The sequence below is a fragment of the Geotrypetes seraphini genome, chromosome 2, assembly GCF_902459505.1.
Source record: "Geotrypetes seraphini chromosome 2, aGeoSer1.1, whole genome shotgun sequence".
NCBI lineage: Eukaryota > Metazoa > Chordata > Amphibia > Gymnophiona > Dermophiidae > Geotrypetes > Geotrypetes seraphini.
The window spans coordinates 444,167,900-444,189,014 of record NC_047085.1 but is presented as its reverse complement, the minus strand read 5'-3'; the positions used below and the strand labels follow the sequence as shown (position 1 = coordinate 444,189,014).

Here is a 21,115-nt window from a genome sequence, read left to right as displayed (position 1 = left end):
AGTTGGGCCAGAAGGGAGCCCAAACCCTCCTGGCCACGGCGACCCCCTAACCCCACCCCGCACTACATTACGGGCAGGAGGGATCCCAGGCCCTCCTGCCCTCGACGCAAACCCCCCTCCCCCCCAGCCGACCCGCGACCCCCCTGGCCGACCCCCACGACCCCCCCACCCCCCTTCCCCGTACCTTTGGAAGTTGGCCGGACAGACGGGAGCCAAACCCGCCTGTCCGGCAGGCAGCCAACGAAGGAATGAGCCGGATTGGCCCATCCGTCCTAAAGCTCCGCCTACTGGTGGGGCCTAAGGCGCGTGGGCCAATCAGAATAGGCCCTGGAGCCTTAGGTCCCACCTGGGGGCGCGGCCTGAGACACATGGTCGGGTTTGGCCCATGTGCCTCAGGCCGCGCCCCCAGGTGGGACCTAAGGCTCCAGGGCCTATTCTGATTGGCCCACGCGCCTTAGGCCCCACCAGTAGGCGGAGCTTTAGGACGGATGGGCCAATCCGGCCTCATTCCTTCGTTGGCTGCCTGCCGGACAGGCGGGTTTGGCTCCCGTCTGTCCGGCCAACTTCCAAAGGTACGGGGAAGGGGGGTGGGGGGGTCGTGGGGGTCGGCCAGGGGGGTCGCGGGTCGGCTGGGGGGGAGGGGGGTTTGCGTCGAGGGCAGGAGGGCCTGGGATCCCTCCTGCCCGTAATGTAGTGCGGGGTGGGGTTAGGGGGTCGCCGTGGCCAGGAGGGTTTGGGCTCCCTTCTGGCCCAACTACACAAAGGTACGGGGAAGGCGGGTGGGGGTGTCGTGGGGGTCGGCCAGGGGGGTCGCGGGTCGGCTGGGGGACGGGCGGAGGTTCTTGGGGGGGGCGGTCGTTGGAGGGAGGGGGGTTTGCGTCGAGGGCAGGAGGGCCTGGGATCCCTCCTGCCCGTAATGTAGTGCGGGGTGGGGTTAGGGGGTCGCCGTGGCCAGGAGGGTTTGGGCTCCCTCCTGGCCCGATATTGTTGGGGAGTCGGCGGTCCTTCGGGGTGAGGGTGCGAGTGGTCCTGCCGGGGGGGGGATGTATCGGACGTCGGGGAGTCGGCCGGGCAAGAGGGCTTGGGCTCCCTCTTGCTCCGATCGTGGATGCGGGTGCGGGTGGGAGCGCGTGCGAGCGGTCGTTCGGGGTGGGGGTGCGAGCGGTCCTGCTGGGGGGGTGAATCGGGCGTCGGGCGGGGTGGGAACTATGTTTAAAAACCTTTGTATACCGCGCTCAGGCATATAACGCGCGAGGGGTATGCGCGGTACGTAAAATCACGTATAACGCGCGCGTTATATCCGCGAAAATACGGTAGATTATGAGCCCCCCAGAGAAAGGGAAATATCTACTTTACCTAAATGTTACTTTGAGCTACAATTTTACTGTTGATAAGGAAAGTAATTTGGTAATAAAAATGTCAATCAAATATTTATTTTCATCCCTTAGTAGTTAACTGAAGACATAATTTAAAAAATGGTCTAATCTTGATTATTTTCTTTCTTCTACTCTCAATGTTCACTGTTTGTCTGGTTGAACTAATTATTACTGCTCATATTTATAGCTTGCTTAAATATAGAAATCAAACATAAAATGAAAAAATTTGCTAAATTGTGCAATTTCTTGCATACTGTGTTTAGAAGCCTGTTACTGCTTCATTATATATATATATATATAAAAAAAAAATTCAATAAATATTATATCGCAAAAAAAAAAAGTCAACCAGCTTAAACATTGCTTTTCTAATATTTTCTCTTTCCTAACAGCATACAATAAATGTTTTGTTCTTCTACCCTTGCCAGCTATTCATAATTATGTGTACCATCTTAAGCCTGCTGGGCTCCTGTTTTTTGGCCTTTGTTTCATTTTTGATAATGTTGTAAATGTGTTTTGTTTTGTTTTTAGGTCCAGTAGGAGTTGGATTGAATGAACTGAAACGAAAGCTGCTAATAAGTGATACCCAGCATTATGGTGTAACTGTGCCACGTAAGTATGAGCTACAGTTTGTAGACCTGAAAAGATGTGTTGCATTTTGAAGAAAAGAAACTGTGGGTTGCTCTTACTAAGCTAAGCACTTGGTAACTATTACTGTGCTGTCAACATGTAATAATTCATGTACTAACTGCATAGCCTATTGCTGGGTAGGAAATAGATTTGGATTGTGCATTGCATTTAGGACACAGTCACTTACCCCCAGATTTTATATAGGTCGCTCAAATTTGGGATGCAGATCCACATTCAAACTTAGTTAATGAGGTGTTAACATCAATGATTGGAGTTAATTGGCACTCATTTGGAGTTATGTGCAGATCTGCCCTACAATCTATTCTATAACATGTGTGCCTAAATTTCATAGTGCTCAGTTCAAAGGGAGCATAGCCATGGAAGGGGTTTGGGCAAGTCAGGGGCATTTCCAGAAATTAGGCATAAAGGCTTGCACCCAACGATAGATGCAGGAAATATGCCATGCTACTATTCTGTAAAGGACACTCTGCATAATGTGTCCTTTACAGAATACTATCTTAGCGTGGATCATAACAGTGCCCATTTACTGTCTCTGGCCCTTATAGTGCACAGTCAGTCTTGCAGATAAGAGGTAGAAAGTGCATCCATGCTGTCAGCATGCTTTCTGTGCAGAAACCCTCTAATTATCTAAAATTGTGTGCACAGTTTGAGACTGCACAAAGAGGTCCTTTTACTAAGCTATAGGATAAAGTGTCCTTAGTGTGCTTGTATGCATGCTTTTTTTATGCGCTAAGGCTAGTTTTACTGTGACAGTAAAATTGCCAATTTTCCCTTTTTTGCATTATTGGCCATGCACTAATATTACCATTAGCATGTGACTATAAAAAAATTACTGCATTATCAATGATACCTGTTTTGTAGGCACTAAAGACTGACAGTGCAATCCTGCACTAATCATCGCATGTAATTTAGTTCTGGGACTAGTGCTATTTAACTTATTTATAAATGATCTGGAAATTGTAGTGATGAATGAGGTGATTAAATATGCAAATGACACTAAACTGTGCAAACACTTCTGTTATGTCCCTTATGGATTCCATACGGTAGGGGGCTCGTAATCGAAATGGAAATACGTCTAAAATACCATCTAAATCGGCACTTGGACGATTAATAAAACAAGTCGTCCAAGTGCTGATAACTGAAACGGGTTTTAGACATATTTAAAAACAGCTTAGGCCTCTTCAGTGCTGCTATACACCCAGCTGTACATTTGCTGAAAGGGATGTTTTAGGAGGAGTGCTGAGGGCAGGATTTGGGTGGGATGTGGGCTGAGTTACATTTAGTCGTACTGCAAGTATAACCGAAAGTTTAATGAGACTGCATAGACGGAACGTGTACATTGTGAATTAGGCGATATAAAAACAGGTCTAAGTGCCCAGAAGGTATCCAAAGTGACCAGATAATCACTGCATACACAAAGTACAGACCCCCACACACTGCCCCAGTGATCACTGACACCCCCACAACACCATAAAAATCGGAATAAAAATGTACATACCTGCCTCCAGAACTATCGGCTCCTGGTATAGGAAAGCCTAATAGAGCAGCACAGAGGTGGCTTAAGTAGTCTGGGGCTATTGGGGTTGTAGACAGGTGGGTCTAGTAGGGTTTAGGGGCTCATCATGACCAATAAGGGAGTTGTGGTGAGATGCCACTAAAAAATAATAGGAACCCCTGCCTAAACCAAAGCTCCTTTGGCTCATTGGTTTAAAGGCACTGCTTCCATCTTCCACAGGTCTTGAGTTCAAATCCCCCAACAAACCCTACTACCTTAACAGCTTCTTTTTGGTCTGATAAGAAAGTATGGATTGTGGACTTTGTCATTTACATTTGCACTCTGCCCTTTCCAGGGTCCAGAGGGAAACTTATTTTTAAACTCAGATGGTTTATGATGTCCTAAGATATCATCTCACCTGGCACGAACCCATAGTTAAAAGAAAGTGCCTATGGCTCAGAGGTTAAAGGTCATGGGTTCAAATCCCAAGTATGGTCAGATTTCCCAGCACTTATTCCTATTTTTTAGTGGCATTCTGCCATCTAGGTGCATATTGATGATGTCGCAGTGATAGCAAAATTGTGCATCAGACACGTCCACTTGCTCTGAAGCATAGCTATTGTGAGTAGTGTATCTCTTTCTTTTCTTAACCTTTTGGAAATAAGGTTTAGTATGCAATATATATATTTTTTTCACGTGCTTTGCTTAAGTAATGCATTATTAAACATAAAAAAATAGAACATACATGCAACCGCCTCAAGCACACCTAAGTGATGCCTAAGTCACATCCACCTAACTAAAGCTTATCTGGCGCCCAGCTCATGCTCAATAGTAGACCTGCTTTTACAAGCAGTCCTTTTACTAAAAAAAATAGAGGATTTAGTATGCAATATATATATATTTTTCATATACTTTGAGGAACATAGAGGCCAAAAAAGGACTTGGACAAGTGTTGAAAGTACATTTTGCTATTTATCCTAGAGACATGACTGCTTGTAATTCAAGAGGATATAAGCTTGGCTTTGGAATTGACATGCAGTTTACTATCTGAGTATGTATGATGCCTTAGCACCCTGGTGGTGTTGGTTCAAATCCCACTCTGCTTCTTGTGACAGAAACAAAATTTAAAAAAAAGGATTCAAAGATAAATAAAATATAATAGTGGTGCCAGCATTTCACTGCATACAACTTTAGTGAAAAACAGCATAAAATCTCCATTCTAATGATGTCATAATAATGAGACACGATAATGTTATAGACATCTAGACTCGCTGATTCTCTATAGTACATCTATGCATTATAGAATCACACTCAGCATTTTCCTGCTGGACATCTAAACAATGCCTAACTTTCAGATGTCCTTTACAGAATTTGGCTCTTAATGTCATTGCAGGCAAGCCCAAAAGTACCAGATTGCAGTAGTCAAAATATGATAGCACCACAAATTGTAAAATGATCTTAAATGTGATGTCCAACAAATACAGTCTGAGTTTGCTTAAAAGGCGCAGTCTGAAAAAAAAGTTTTGTATCATCATCCGAACATGGCCTCTAAATGTCAATCTGGAATCCATCAACACACCCAAATATTTGACGACTTCTGAAATCTTTATTGACTTATCTAGGAACTGAATTGAATCTGGGTTAACTCGTGCTTTTTGGACACACATCATTTTTGTTTTCTGTACATCTAACTTTAGTTCTTCACTTTCTCCCCTACATTTTACTGTATGTCTGTCTGTCTGATCTCTTGTGCTCCGCTTTCTTACATATATTTTTCTGACTCGTGATCCACTCAAATTTCTTCTAGTCATCGAGCTTCCTCTTTTTATTGCTTTACTCTGTAGCTTTTAATTTCTCCTACACCTGTGTCTAAAACCTCTCTTCTCTCTTCCATTTCCTTCCATCCATGTTAGGCATCTCTCCTCCTCAACTTCCTTCTGAGGAAAGGCTAAAGAGACTAGGGCTCTTAAGATGGCTAAGGGGAAGATATGAGAGATTTTTAAAATCATGAGTAGAATGGAATGGGTAGACATGAATTGCTTGTTTACTCTTTCCAAAAGTACAAGGATGTCCTATGCAGTGAAGCTTCTAAATAGTATATTAAATTACTGTTAAATTCCACAAGTTCAAAATGGGTCACAACAAACAAAAGTACATTAAAATAACATAATAAAACAGGATAAAACAAATTACAAAATGTATTACAAAATAATAATTTAAAACAAATTGGAGAAAATATTTCTTCACTCAACATCTAATTACGGTAAGCTGTAGGATTTGTTGCCAGAGAATATAATAAAAGCAGTTAGCATTTCATGATTTAAAAAAGGTTTGAATAAGTTCCTAAAAGAAAAGTCCATAAACCATTTAAAGTGGACTTGAGAAAATCTACTACTTATTCCTTTGATAAGCAACACAACATCTATTTTATTCAACGAGGTTCTGTCAAGTACTTCTGACCTGGGTAGGTCACTGTTGAAATTAGATACTGGGCTTGATTGGACCTTCAGTTTGTCCCAGTATGGAGATGTTTAGGTACTTATGTCAAACATCTCTCCTCTTTTCCCTTCTCTTCCATCCACATCAGGCTTCTCTCCTCCATTCCCTCATGTCCAGCACCTCCTCTGATTTTCCTCCTTCTCCATGATTGATATCTCCCTTGATCTTCTATCTTTCCCCTATATCCATCATCTCTCCCATTCCTCCCTTCTATCTGCCCCATATCTATTATTTCCTTTTACATTACTTCCTAGACTGCTTACATGAGGCCTGAAGTAGAAACAAAATTGCAGCAAGAGTCGAGAACTTGCAGCAACCAATCACCCAATAGTCTCGAACGGAGCAGGAGGGCAGGAAGATTGCTCCTGCTCCGTGCACCAGCTGGTTGTGGGAGGTAGGTGTGGTTGTCAATTTCGGCAGGCACAGGAGGTAGAAGGGATTCCTCCTGTTCCGCCCACCGAGAGGCAGCTGAGGAGTCGGGGGGTGCACGGGTTTTTTTAAAAAAACTTCGTCCAGGTTGGAAGATAGGGGATCCCTCGTATTCCGTCCCACTGCTGGACCACTGGGTCCTGTGGCAGGCCTGATGGAGGCCTGCAAGGCATTGGGAAGGAGGGAGATGGTACAAGGCAGTGAGGGAGGAGGGGACAGGATGCAGAGCCTGGCAGGGAATGAGGGGGGCTGGGTGCAGAGCCTGGCAGGGAGTGATGGGGGATTGGGTGCAGAGCCTGGCAGGGAGGAGCCGGGTGCAGAGCCTGTCAGGGGAGGAAGTAGGGGAGGGGGTACTGGGTGCAGAGCCTGGCAGAGTAGGGCACTTGAATATTAAGCCCCTGTCTTATATTTGAGTCAACCATTTTTCCTCCTTTTGAGGAAAAAATGGAGGTCTAGACATATTTGGATCAACATATTTGCGTATATATGGTACTTACTTACAGGCTATTTCTAGTGAAACAGTGTCTAAGCAAATTACTGTAATGACTTGATGAAAAATACACCACTAATTTCATTGACTTCCTTAGTTTTGTAACTGTGACATGACCTTGTGAAGTACCATTTCTTCTTTCTTATCTAAGTAACAACTTCATGAATTCAAGAAAGCACTAAAAAAACTTCGTCTTTTCTTTCATTCCTTCAGAAATGGATTTTTTTTCTGTTTTAATGATATTATTTTTTGTTATTTTTTAATAATGAAATTTTATTGTTGAACAAATTTGTATTTTATATGATGATTTCTCTTTTTTTTTATGTAAACAGAGATGAGATATAAATCAGATGTAGTATAGGTCTCTTGTACTTTTCTTATTACAAATCTTTTTTTCTTTTTTTTAAACTAAATTCAAGATACAACTCGATCAAGAAGAAACCAGGAAAGTGATGGTGTTGAGTACATTTTCATTTCTAAACATTTGTTTGAGACAGATGTGCACAATAACAAGTAAGTTGGAATGACCTGGAATAGCATCTCTGCCAAAAAGCTTACATTATGCAGCATACATAAAAATGCATAATATACTATATATACTTTATAATCTGCCAAATTTGCCTTTACTATTCCCTTTATGTAACAGTAGAAAAATTTATATCCATAGTGTATCAGCATGAGTCAGTAAGGTACTGTGTGGGGGAAGGAGATGAAAGTTTGTTCTGTAACAGTGGTCCAAAGTACTTTCAAAGAAACATTTCTGTCCTTATGTGGGACTGTATAATGAATGAGAGTTTGATGTGGGAATGTGAGGATTGCCTAATAGCAGAAATTAAACCAGAATTCCTATATGCAAGCAAAGCATAGTGAGTGGGGGATGGATAATGCTAATTAACCTTAGAAGGAGAAATAAAGCCTGGAGTGGATTCAGTGACCTGACATTGCACTCCCTGATAGTGGGAACTTTTGGGAGGGGAATTTTAGACCATTAAAACAAGGATGGATGGTTTCCAGCCCATTGCCCAGAAATAAGAAGGGTCAGTGAGATATTCATACTTCAGGCAGTCAGATGGGGAGAACTTCCTGAAGAAACACAGAGGGCTCAATACAATAATTGTGCCAAGCCTAAAAAAGAGTGGAGCTAAAGCCCAGGGCTGGCTGGTCCCAGGGACTCTTGTATATAAGTTTTTGAAACCAGAATGCTGCCCAGAACTGTGCAAAGCATGGCAGCAGAACTATGGGAAAGAAATCCTGTTTAAAAGGAAATGTTTTGGTGTGTGTTTTTTTTCCTAATTGAACCAAGGACTTGCTGTAAAAGAGAACTTTTGTTTGTGATAAATCTTTTCCAAGCATCATCAGCTGGTGTGGCTGCATTAGAGCCAGTGCAATTGAACTGGATAATAAAACATGGAACTGGCAATTATTGGTGGAAGTTTCCCCCCCCCCCCTTTCTTTTTCTCTGCTGTGCTTATTCCAGAGTGGTCCTCCCAAAGAGCACTAATACTTGCGTCTGGGGCAGGAGCTGAGTTGCCAGCGCTAGGCTTACCCCTGGCCCCGTCACAAAAAGATACCTAAAAAATTGGTGCTGAAAAGGAGGGCACCTAGCACGATTCTATAAAATGTCTGTGAAATTATATGCAGTTTATAGAATCATTCTTAGCGCCTATATGCATGACTAACATGTAGGTATACCCAGGCCTAAATACTTGTGTCTAAGTTGTGCGCAGATCGAATGCATTCTATAATAGTGTGCCTAACTTGCAGGAATGTCCACGATCTACCCATTCTCCTCCCCTGGTCATGCCTCATTTTGAACTTCACAACTAGAATTTACACACGCACCACTTTTAGAAAATTGTGCACACAAATTCTAATTTAATTCTATTATTTAATTACTGGCACAGAATAGCTTGCTAAACAGTTAAGTTGCATGCACAAATCGGGTCACACTATACAGAATTAGGCCCTATGAGGGCAATTCTATAACATGGTACTAAGAGGTAGGCACCACAATGCAGCATGCTTAATGCCAATTCAGTAACGGCATCAGGGCATATCTAAGCAATTAAAGTATGCTAGTCCAAAGCCACATTGGCATGGCAAACTTTAGTTGTATTTATTTACAACAGGTTGTTGTAAGTTGGTGTACTTAAATGGGCCATGTAACATGCACAACTGAGATTGTTTGGTGACATGCCTGTGACTCTCCCATGCTCCACTTACATATACGTACCCTCGAACATTAAGGCCCATATTCTATAGACGGCACCTTAAGTTACGCACCTAACTTAAGTAAAAAGCACCGTTTAAAAATGAGTAAAAGCGTTTAAAAAACGTAGATGCCTATCGGCACCTGCATCACAGCTACAGAGGCACATTTATGACACTTAACACCACTGTAGGCATAGCTAATGCAGGAAGTGGCATCAGGCATTGTAAAGTACCTCCATAGCTGCCATTCATGTGAAAAGTAGGCGCCAGACATATGTAGGCCTTGAAAATCTTGACCTACATTTCCGGCGTCTATCTTTCATGAAGCTGCAATTCTATAAATGGTGTTATTGCTTAACTGACACACGAACAGCGGCCGTTTTTTGAACAGCTGACAACGGTGCTGCTTTGATGCATACATTATATAGAATATTGCCTAGTTCTTACACACATAACTGCCAATAATTGCTATTATTCTGTAACATTCATGTGCACTTTGCCCGTAACATTAGGTGCTGAGTAGTAGAATTGTCTTTCACATGCCTTTGTAAAATAGGCTCTCAGATCTTAGCCCCACTAGCGCACAAATGCTGCCACACAATTTACAGGAGCCAAAGCAGGACTGGGATGTGGCAATGGCCTTTTTCCAATAAAAAGCAGCCAAAAGGATATAAAAGTATAAATTTATTAAGTCCGTACACAAAGGTATAGATCTGACACAGATCAGTGTTTCAGCATATAATACGCATGCCTCAGGAGTCAACCATACACTAAAATGCAAAATAAAATACAAAAATACAACTATTGTAATATCAGAACAAAAGTCAGAACACATATAAGTGACCTAACTATAAAAAATGCAGTATAAATCTTACATAGACATACTTTATCCAGACCAAAAGCTTGACAGTAAAAAATACGCATACTACTACATCTTTAAATGCTTAATAACAAAATAAAAACACTAAAACACATAAAATAATATATCAAACCTGAGCGAAGATGTAGTAAATAAAATCAACTCTAATACGAATTCCATTGTATGCACGTCTTGTAAAAATGATTGAAAAGAAGTTGGGTCTTTACAAGCCATACATACAATGGTAGACTGATTTTGTACTTTGAGAAAGCCCGATGTTCAGGTCCAGTGGGATAAATTACGACATAGAATGACAGCTGAAGTGTTGTGAGAAAAGCTATGTATTGGCAGCACATGAAGAAGCATCGTTTTGCTTGATACAAGATAAGTGGATACATTTTGGCACAGAATGCTGCACAATTGAATTGACATGGCAATAGCCAATACATTGGCAATTTAAGTAGAAATGTTTATGTGCTCTAAATGAGATAAGTGTTTTGTTAAATGTCTTTTATTAAGAAAGAGGTTATTGCATAATGTATGGTGAACATACCATTTTTATAAAATAATATTAAAGAAAAACAAAAGATAATTAAATTACAAGAGAAAAATTGATCAAAGAAGAATTGCTAGCAGAGGTTGCAATTTAATTAATTTTGAAGATTTTTTTAGGATCGATGAATGAAATTTCCCCCCATCTACGATTGAGCCATTTTGAGATTGTAATGACCTTTTGGGTGGATTTCTGAGATTCTTTTTCCTTCATTATTAAACACTTTTCCTGATAAACCTTTTTTGATATCCAATTTTTTTTCCCCAGCAATTGTGCAGAGTAGCCTGTGTGATGCCAACCCAGGCTATGCCAACATAGTCTATTAGATTGCATATTGTCACTGTCTTCCAGCAATCAAATATGGTGGTTTCCTGGTCAGCATCATCTTGAAAGCCTTTATTGTTCCCTGATCAAGGATTGGACAAGGGATATTGTGCTTGGAGGCATGAAGAGAACTTCAACGTCAGGGTGTGCATTTTCCAGCTCTTGCCATTATCCAAAATCAGCACCACCTTGAATGCAAGGTGTTTATGGTGGAGATAACATTCAGTTGTTGAACCAATTCCAGAATAACACAGATGTCATCCAAATTTTGCAGTGCCATTGCCAGTGGGCTGGCACGCTCTTCAGGTTCTTTCCTTTAAGTGCGCAGGGATTTTGGGTTTTGCAGACCATATAAGAGGCTTGCATTTGAAATCACCCTTGGCATTGGCACACAGTAGCAGGGTGGTGCAATCTTTAAATGCCTTGAATCCTAGGGCTTTTCCTATCATTTTCATTATATAAGTCCATTTCCCAGGCTTGTTTCAAGCTAGTTTCATCCACATACCCCTTTTCTTCAGTTACACTTAGCAAGTACAGTGGTACCTTGGATTACGAGCATAATCCGTTCCAGGAGCTTGCTCGTAATCCAAAATGCTCGTTTATCAAAGCGAGTTTCCCCATAGGAAATAATGGAAACTCGCTTTGATATGTTCCCTCCCCCCACCCTCCCCCCCGAGGCCAGCAGCGCTGCTCCCCTCCCATGAGAACCGGCATTACTCCCCCCGAAGGCCCCCCCCGTGAACCGGTACCCTCCCCCCCCCGCGATCCGGCACCCCCACCACCACCATAGGGCACCCCCCTGCCATCGGGCACCCCCCCGCCGTGACCTGAGGGGGGGTGCCTGATGGCGGCGGGGGGGTGCCCGATATCGGCGGGGTGGTGCCGGATTGCAGATGGGAGGGTGCTCGCAAATCGAGGCGCGCTCGGTTTCCGAGGCGCCGATTTTGCGAATGTTTTGCTCGTCTTGCAAAACACTCGCAAACCGGTGCGCTCGTAAACCGAGGTACCACTGTATATTTAAAATTTCTCAGCAGCATCATTGTCAGCTGAACCTGCTTCCATGGAATGTTTTACATGTTTTAGCTCATATTGATTTTTAAAACATGCTAGCCAACCTGAACTCACAGAAAGAGGTTTCACGTTTTCCTGCCCCTGGGTCATATGTTTGTAAATGTCTGTAGCTTTCATCCTGACAACAATGCTGTCCACTGTGCTTTTTTTCTCATTTACCATTTGCATTATCCACAAATTTAGTTGGTTCTCCATCTTTTCCATTGACTGATCATGAACCACAGATTTGGAACTTTCCGGTGCAGCTTCACAAACAGACCAACAAATATCTTCCTCTCTTTGCCAGATAGATCAGATTGTGGATTCTTTCACATTGAACTAATGACTGACAGCAGAAACAGACATGGCAGAAAGAAGCGTGTCTAAAACACATATTTTGTCACTCAGACACATGACATGCAGATGCTTGTAATTCACCCTCCTAATGCTTGGTGGCCATCTCTAAAAGCAAATGCCAAAACCGCAAAGTGAAAGCAAACAAAGCAAATTCGCCAACACACAGCTTAAATGGCGAATAGCAGTCACAATGTAGGCAACTGTGGATAAGCGAAATCCTAAATTGAGAACACGTGAATAATGAGAATGGAATGTAAGTGATATTGATTTTAAAATGTAATTAAGATTTCTGAGAATGCAATGTTAATTTCAGGTTTCAGAAGGAGTTTTGCCAAGGATAGTCACTGCAGTGACAGACTAAAAGTTGTGAAGGGCGATAAATTAGGGAAAGTAATCTATAAGTAACATGAATTCAATACCATGAGCTTCCTTTTACAGTCCGAGTTTCTGTTGAGCTATAATCCCAAAAGAACAGGAGGAAACTGCTGGATGAAAACAAAAATGCAATGTTGGTCTGCTTTAGAAACATAGAAATAGATGGCAGATAAGGGCCACAGCCTAGAGAATGACACGGTGACAAAATTCATCACCGTTCCCGTCCCCGCGGATAACCGCGGGAAATAATCTCATGTCATTTTCTAATGTCTATTTCAACCTCAGTCCTTCTACACCAGCATTCTTCAAAGCAAAGCTTTTGGGTCAGTGGTTGTGGCCATTCATACTCTGATTCTTCCCTCTCTCCTTAAAGAATGACATGAAGATGGTTTCCCGCGGTTATCCGTGGGGACGGGAACGGTGATGAATTTTCTCACCGTGTCATTCTCTACCACAGCCCATCTAGTCTGCCCACCCCAATGACCCTCCCCTACCTTTCTCTGTGGACATTCCTTTTATAAAACATTCTAATTGTATCTTATGTAAAGATATATTTGCCTGTAAATTATGGAATCAATTTATTAACCTGTGATGCACATTAATATCACTTATCAGTGAAAAGGCTACCACTATTAGAAGCTGCAGTAAATAAAGCAATACACTTCATGTTACAGGTTTGCAGATGAACCCTAGAATGTTGCTAAATGAAATGTTTAGTATTTTTAGTTTGTTTTGATATTTTGTTTGTTTCCTACAGGTTTATTGAATATGGTGACTATAAGAATAATTATTATGGTACAAGCTTTGACTCTGTTCGTTCTGTCTTAGCAAAGAATAAAGTTTGTTTGCTGGATGTGCAGCCTCATGTAAGTAAACAAAAATTGACTTCTTCATCAGAGGTTGGTCTGTCGGTGGCAAAGAGAATAATGCCATCTTCCCATTCTTTATCTCCAAAAATATCTGTCACAGAGATAGATAAACCATCTCATTCAGCTTCTGAATCTTCTCACACTGCATCAGCATGATCAAAATTTTCCAAGATAGTTTTTCAACCAAAACAAACTGCCATACTGGGACAGACCAAAGGTCTATCAAGCCCAGTATCCTGTTTCCAACAGTGGCCAACCCACGTTCCTAGTACCTAGCTAGGTCCCAAGTAGTAAAACAGATTTTAGGCTGCTTATCCTAGGAATAAGCAATGGATTTCCCCAAACCTTCTCAATATGGACTTCTCTTTTAGGAAATTATGGAAACCTTTTTAAAGCCCTGCTAAGCTAACTGATTTCACCACATTCTTTGGCAACAAATTCTAGAGTTTAATTACATGTTGTGTAAAGAAATTCTTTTTTCTGGTTTGTTTTAAATCTATTATTAATAGCTTCATTGCATTGTGGAAAGAGTAAACAAGCAATTCACATCTACCCTTTCGCCACTCAGTATTTTATAGACCTCTTTCATATCGCTCCTGAGCTGCCTCTTTTCCAAGCTGAAGAGCCCCAGCCATTTTTGTCACCCTCCTCTGCACCTTTTCTAATTCCACTATATCTTTTTTGAGATACTATGACCAGAATTGCACACAGAATTTGAGGTATGGCCATATCATAGATCAGTATAAGGACATTATAACATTTTCATCTTTGTTTTCCATTCTTTTCCTGGTAATTCCTAACATTCTATTTGCTTTATTAGTCGCCGCTACACATTGAACTAAGGGTCTCAACGTATCCTCAACAATGATACCTAAATCCTTTTCCTGGGCAGTAACTCCTAACATGGAACGCCACATCACATAGCTATAGTTCAGGTTCCTCTTTCCCATATGCATTACTTGCACTTGCTCACATTAACCCTATATTGCACAAATTTATAGTTTGGCACACACACAAAAAACTGAATCTATAAATATACTCAAAATGCAACAAGAAATAACTGTTTCCTAAAATGTTTTAATTTTTGTAAATTTTGATTGTTTTAGGTGTGTTGCTTCAGGGCAACAATGTGTAACTATGCCCCACACATACATATCTATGCCTCCACATAAGCTAGTTCAATATTATTGATGAAAGTTCTGGAAACGGACTGTGGGGTAAAGTACAAGTAGACATCACATTTCTCACACTTGACATTTGGGATGCCCTTACTGCACAATGTGAACCTGTTGAGCGGTCACTCAGGCACTTCCAGTCTCTACCGGTTACTTGGGTCTTCCAGTCACTACCAGTCACTCAGGTTCTTCCGGTACCTTGGTCCCCGAGGACCTGGTCACCGGTCAATTTGGGTATTCTGATTCCTTGGTTCCTGTGGACCCTCTGGTCACCAATCATTTCGGGTATTCTGGTACTTTGGTTCCCACAGAGTGCAAATGAGGCCTGCTGGGAAGAGTTTATACCCAGCAAGTCTTAGCATATGGTTTCTTAGTGCTGGCTGCCTCCTGGGTTGATAGCGGTTCTACCCCATCACAGAACCTCAAGCAACATCTCTGATTTCAACAAGTGTGACACAAAAACAGTACATATGTGCATAAAACTTACCCTATACCCTAATTATGACAATATTTTCATGCAAACCTGTTACCACCAAATAAGCTGCCAATTTACATTTTGCCTGCCCAGAATCACTCTGACCTACAGCTGTGTTTTTCCTGCTCGGTTCCTGAGGAAGGGGCTACGACCATGAAACCCTGCTGGGTTGAGCAGTGTTGAAACAGGACTGCACTTTAATGTTTGTCTTGACTTTAAAAAAACTTTGGCTTCCTTCAGTACTATTTAACTGCAGCACTTTACATTCAGCTAAGTACCTGGAGGGACAAGTGATTAAGATTTACATTGTTTGTCTATGGGTCAGTGGGCTCAGGCATTCAGGACATTACAAGACAGCTGATTCCATGCCCTTTCACTGACATCCATTTATTTATTTCACACTGTTTGCTCTATATTAGCACTTACTAAAGCACACAGGAGCATGATGATGGTGTGCGGCTGGCGGAAGTAGTATTTTCTGCTCAGTGTTTGCCGGCTCTGCTTTTTTAAGCATCAGAGTTGCTCCATTGAGCTGCTCTTAAGAGCTTTCAAACCCACGCTGAGGGTGCTCCTCATTTCAAAAATTTAACTTAAGGTTGTATTATGTTATTTGGTGTGGAGGCCAGGGAACCGCATTTCCTGTAACGTCCTAGGTCATACCCAGTCCATATTACTGTGTCTTTTAAGCATTCATTTTTTTCCTTTTGGGGCGTTTTTGTGTAATACAGGAGAAACATGATCAGATCTTGAAAATATAAGACATATGTTGGGCTGTCACATTCTGTGCTAATTGTAAAGGTTTTTACTTTGATATAGTCAAAAACAAAGAGTTAATACATTCTAAAATTGTCTTCGGATAACAGATCTTTTAACCTTTGGATCACTTAATTTGGGAAAAAAAAATCCTTTTCACCAAAGGTCTTAAAAATATTTATTATTATTATTATTTATTTATCAATTTTACTTAATTTTAACAAGCATTTAAACACCTTTTACAAAAAAGATTACATAAAATAAAAAAAAATAGACAAGGAGCATTCAACTTGTATATTACATTACATTACATTAGTGATTTCTATTCCGCCATTACCTTGCGGTTCAAGGCGGATTCCATTATTACAGTTTACAGTATTACATATGAGGTATTAAGTCAATTGGAGATATATAAGAAGTAGTCTGGAAATTTACTAAGATGGTAAGATGGTATACAAACCATAACAATCTCTAGTTCACAAAACATGATCCAAGATTTTCATTGAGTGATAAATATTAATACATAAACCAAAAGTAGAAGAAATAAGAGTAACTAATCGTTAAACAAGGAGTCAAATTAAATCACTATTGTTCCCTCTTAGTCAAGTCGCTTCAAGGTTAAGAAAGTTGGTTAGGTGTGCTGGATCAAAGAATATATATATATATATTTACACCATATTTAATAATACACTTACACGGAAAACGAAGAAAGAAAGCCCCCCCCCCCAATTGAAATTACACCAGGGGCTCCTTTTACAATGGTGCGCTAGCGTTTTTAGCGCACGCACTGGATTAGTGTGTGCTATAGCGCATGCTAGCTGAAAAACTACCACCTGCTCGAGGAGGCGGTAGCAGCTAGCGCGCGCTATTCCGCCCTAATGCACCTTCGTAAAAGGAGTCCCAGGTTTTACAAGTAGAAATTGGTGTCTTTGGTTCTGGGTGTCTTTACACATATCTGGAAATACCTGTATTTTCATACCAAGGAATTCTTTGGCCTAGATTCACTAAAGTCCACAAATCTATCCGATTCGTATCCTATCCGTTTCCAAGTCATTCTGGTCGATTGATTCAGTAAAGCTTGTCCATGCAAATGATCAAATCATAAACACGTCCCCATTCGCGCACACGTCTTGCTGTAACATCGATCGCACGTGCGCACTATATCCTTGTTGGTTTTGAAGCACATAACGCATGCACTAGCTCTTTAGGACTTCACTGCGTAGAAATGGTTTGGGGTTTAATCACGGACGTCATTGGTGGGCTCTGAATGCGCCTACCGCAAAGCATTGTTGTCATAAAAAATGCAATATAAGAACTGTAGTTTTTACCAACTTCTCTCTTTCTTAAGTGTGTTGCAAGCTGTATAAGCTGTGACTGTAGTTTTTTGAAAAATTTGTTGGAGAGGTTTAAGGAGAAATAGCATTGGAGGTTTGTGAGTGAGCTGTGGAATTCTTTAAATTTGTCCTATTTTTATGGATCGATCTCAAAGTTTATTGCACGCTTCCAAACAGCTTAATAACTCAGGAAAAGAACTGTTAAGTTGCTAGAAGGCACAACAGTTAACAGCAGTTGAATGCACTGGGATCAAGCGCTATTATATGCAGCCTACGAATCCCAGGAGGCTGTGCGGCTCTTTCTGCCGTGAAGCACGAAGCAACCAAAGGTGACCCTGTGACGTCAGATGCACGCGACAATCTAGCTGGAAGGAAGGGGGGAGGGATAGCTGACCCTTAAAAGTTATTTTTGATTTAAAAAAAAATTTGGCACTGATATATGAAATGTACAATGCACAAGGAGAGCACGGTGTTAATCTGCGATTTTTTCGCCATGCGCATTACAGATCCGAGATTCACTCCCACGCTCACTATGTGGATTCCCAAAAAATTAAAAAAGATTTCTAATGCTTATGTACATGAAAGTTTACATATATTTAAAGTTTAGATATATTTTGGATTTTTTGAGGGGTAGATATATATTTTTAGTGGGGTTCTTAACATGCACGCGGCAGTTGCTAGGCAGGAATAGTCGGCGAGGATGAAAAGCGACTGGTCCTCAGCAGTCGAAACTTTTTGGATCAGAAAGGCCAGTCGGTTAGGACAAAATGGTTTCATGAATTGATGCATTAAGAAATTTACCGTATTTTCACGCAAATAACACGCACCCGTATAAAACGCGCACACGAATATAGCGCGCAGAAATCACGATGATTTGCACAAAAACTTTGATATACCGCCCTCACGGGTATACCGCGCATGCTGCCCGACGCTCCTTTCGCCCACCCTGACTTTCCGTGCGCTGTCCCGACTCTCCGTTCACCCCCCCTGACTTCCGTGCACTGTCCCCCCTTGAAGGTCTGTCCCCATCCTGAAAGCCTGATGCCCCCCCCCCCGACGTCCGATACATCCCTCCCCCCCCCCCCCGAAGGACCGCCGACTCCCCAACAATATCGGGCCAGGAGGGAGCCCAAATCCTCCTGGCCACGGCGACCCCCTAACCCCACCCCGCACTACATTACGGGCAGGAGGGATCCCAGGCCCTCCTGCCCTCGACGCAAACCCCCCTCCCCCCCAAGAACCTCCGACCGCCCCCCAGCCGACCCGCGATCCCCCTGGCGACCCCCACGACCCCCCCACCCCCCTTCCCCGTACCTTTGGTAGTTGGGCCAGAAGGGAGCCCAAACCCTCCTGGCCACGGCGACCCCCTAACCCCACCCCGCACTACATTACAACCCATGTGCCTCAGGCCGCGCCCCCAGGTGGGACCTAAGGCTCCAGGGCCTATTCTGATTGGCCCACGCGCCTTAGGCCCCACCAGTAGGCGGAGCTTTAGGATGGATGGGCCAATCCGGCCTCATTCCTTCGTTGGCTGCCTGCCGGACAGGCGGGTTTGGCTCCCGTCTGTCCGGCCAACTACTAAAGGTACGGGGAAGGGGGGTGGGGGGGTCGTGGGGGTCGCCAGGGGGATCGCGGGTCGGCTGGGGGGCGGTCGGAGGTTCTTGGGGGGGAGGGGGGTTTGCGTCGAGGGCAGGAGGGCCTGGGATCCCTCCTGCCCGTAATGTAGTGCGGGGTGGGGTTAGGGGGTCGCCGTGGCCAGGAGGGTTTGGGCTCCCTTCTGGCCCGATATTGTCGGGAAGTCGGCGGTCGTTCGGGGTGGGGGTGCGAGTGGTCCTGCCGGGGGGGGGGATGTATCGGACGTCGGGGAGTCGGCCGGGCAAGAGGGCTTGGGCTCCCTCTTGCTCCGATCGTGGATGCGGGTGTGGGTGGGAGCGCGTGCGAGCGGTCGTTCGGGGTGGGGGTGCGAGTGGTCCTGCCGGGGGGGGGGGGGGATGTATCGGACGTCGGGGAGTCAGCCGGGCAAGAGGGCTTGGGCTCCCTCTTGCTCCGATCGTGGATGCGGGTGCGGGTGGGAGCGCGTGCGAGCGGTCGTTCGGGGTGGGGGTGCGAGCGGTCCTGCTGGGGGGGTGAATCGGGCGTCGGGCGGGGTGGGAACTATGTTTTAAAACTTTGGTATACCGCGCTCACGCATATAACGCGCGAGGGGTATGCGCGGTAGGTAAAAACGCGTATAACGCGCGCGTTATATGCGTGAAAATACGGTACATGCCTTTTTACTCATTTGCATGCGCAGATTGGATCGGGTACGGATGTGGTCTGGAGGAAGGTTAGTAAATCGAGCCGTAGTCGGAAAGTGAGCGCAAACTGATCGGTTTGCTTAGTGAATCTAGCCCTTTATTTCTATTTTTAAAGAATAATTTCATCAACCACAGACTTCAAGAGAGCTGCAGGCTTGATCTGTTCTATTATTGAAGTCTCCAAGATTGCAGTGACATCTAATTGCTTATCTTGTTAAGCCTGGTCAGCCATTTGTTGATCATTAATTTTACTAGACAAATAATATACCTGAGTAAATGGGGGAATAGACTCTTCAAAGACACCTAGAATTTCAATTATATACTTTTTCAACATTTCTTGTGGAGTTATGGAAAAAGCTCTAGGAAAGTTCAAAAATGCAAGTTGTTTGCACGAACATTTTTTTTCTAACATCTCCAGTTTTCTCCTTAGATTGGTATTGTCTCTTATTAAAGTATCCTAGATATGCTTTATCCCAGTAACTTCTTTCTGTGTTTTATCTGCATCAACTTTAACTACAGTCAGCCCTTGTTTAAGTTCTTTTATTTCTTGGTTCTGTTCACTTAATTTATTTTCAACACTTTATCTGTGGGGTTAAGGAGTTCCCTAGTTTGATAACCAAGTCCCAAAGACTGTCCACTTTGGGGGGGTTGTACCACCATAAAGACACTTTCATAATTAGTGTTAGAGAGCTCACCTCCCAAACTCTCTCCTTGTTGCTGATTTCGTTCTTCTTGACCCTGAGCTGTTCTGGCTGCAGGTATAGGATCCATCTTAGGACTTAACCAGTCCAATGAAGAATCTGCTGCCAAGCTCCCAATAGCCCCATGGTCTGAGAACGCTGCCTCTTGGGACCCGTTCCCTTCTTGTGGTGAGCTGGCACTCTGTGGCTGCAGGGGAATGCCTCTAACTTCAGGGCTTAAGGTAACTTCTGGCCTAAAGACGTCAGTCGCGGCTTCACTCCGCGCCACTGCATCTAGCGGGCTGCCTCTTGAAGCGACAAACTCCCATTGGAGGTGGCTCAGGAACTGTTCTGTAGTCATGGATGGGGGATTTTCAGAGCACTGTGGTGCTTCTCTCCCTTCTCTTCATCTTAAAAGTGTTTTAAACAAAAAGTGCTGAATCTAGAATTACCCTTAGATATTTAATTTTAGACACAATTGGAATGGCTAAATCTCTCATTTTAAATTCCAAAGGAAAATTTACCTCTGTCCCAACAAAAATAGCGCTTGCATTTTTGACATGTTCATTTTCAGCCTATTGGCTGTCATCCAGCTAGTAGTTGAAGAAAGACATACTGTAATTTTGAAAAAGTCAAAAGAATCTGCAAAAGACCCTTTAATAGGGGAAAAAGGTATGTTTTCTGCATATAACCTATAAGAAACATCTGGTCATGCAAGAAGTCTACAAAAAGATATCATATAAATATTAAAATGTATTGAAGAGAAGGCTGACCCGGTGGGACCCCTGAAACCATCTTTATCCACTCCAGAATGTCTTGATTTGTTTTAGATATAAAAGAATTAAATCATTCTAACACTTTCCCTT

General features: G+C 42.9%; 1 protein-coding gene across 1 annotated transcript in view; it reads left to right on the top strand.

Moving 5' to 3' along the window:
• MPP7 (membrane palmitoylated protein 7) overlaps nucleotides 1-21,115 on the top strand; it is a 348,547-nt gene that overhangs the window by 297,340 nt on the left and 30,092 nt on the right. The window contains exons 12-14 of the mRNA XM_033931438.1: nucleotides 1,905-1,985; nucleotides 7,357-7,450; nucleotides 13,424-13,532. Of these exons, the coding sequence (XP_033787329.1) occupies nucleotides 1,905-1,985; nucleotides 7,357-7,450; nucleotides 13,424-13,532 (284 nt within the window). The remainder of the gene's footprint in view (nucleotides 1-1,904; nucleotides 1,986-7,356; nucleotides 7,451-13,423; nucleotides 13,533-21,115) is intronic.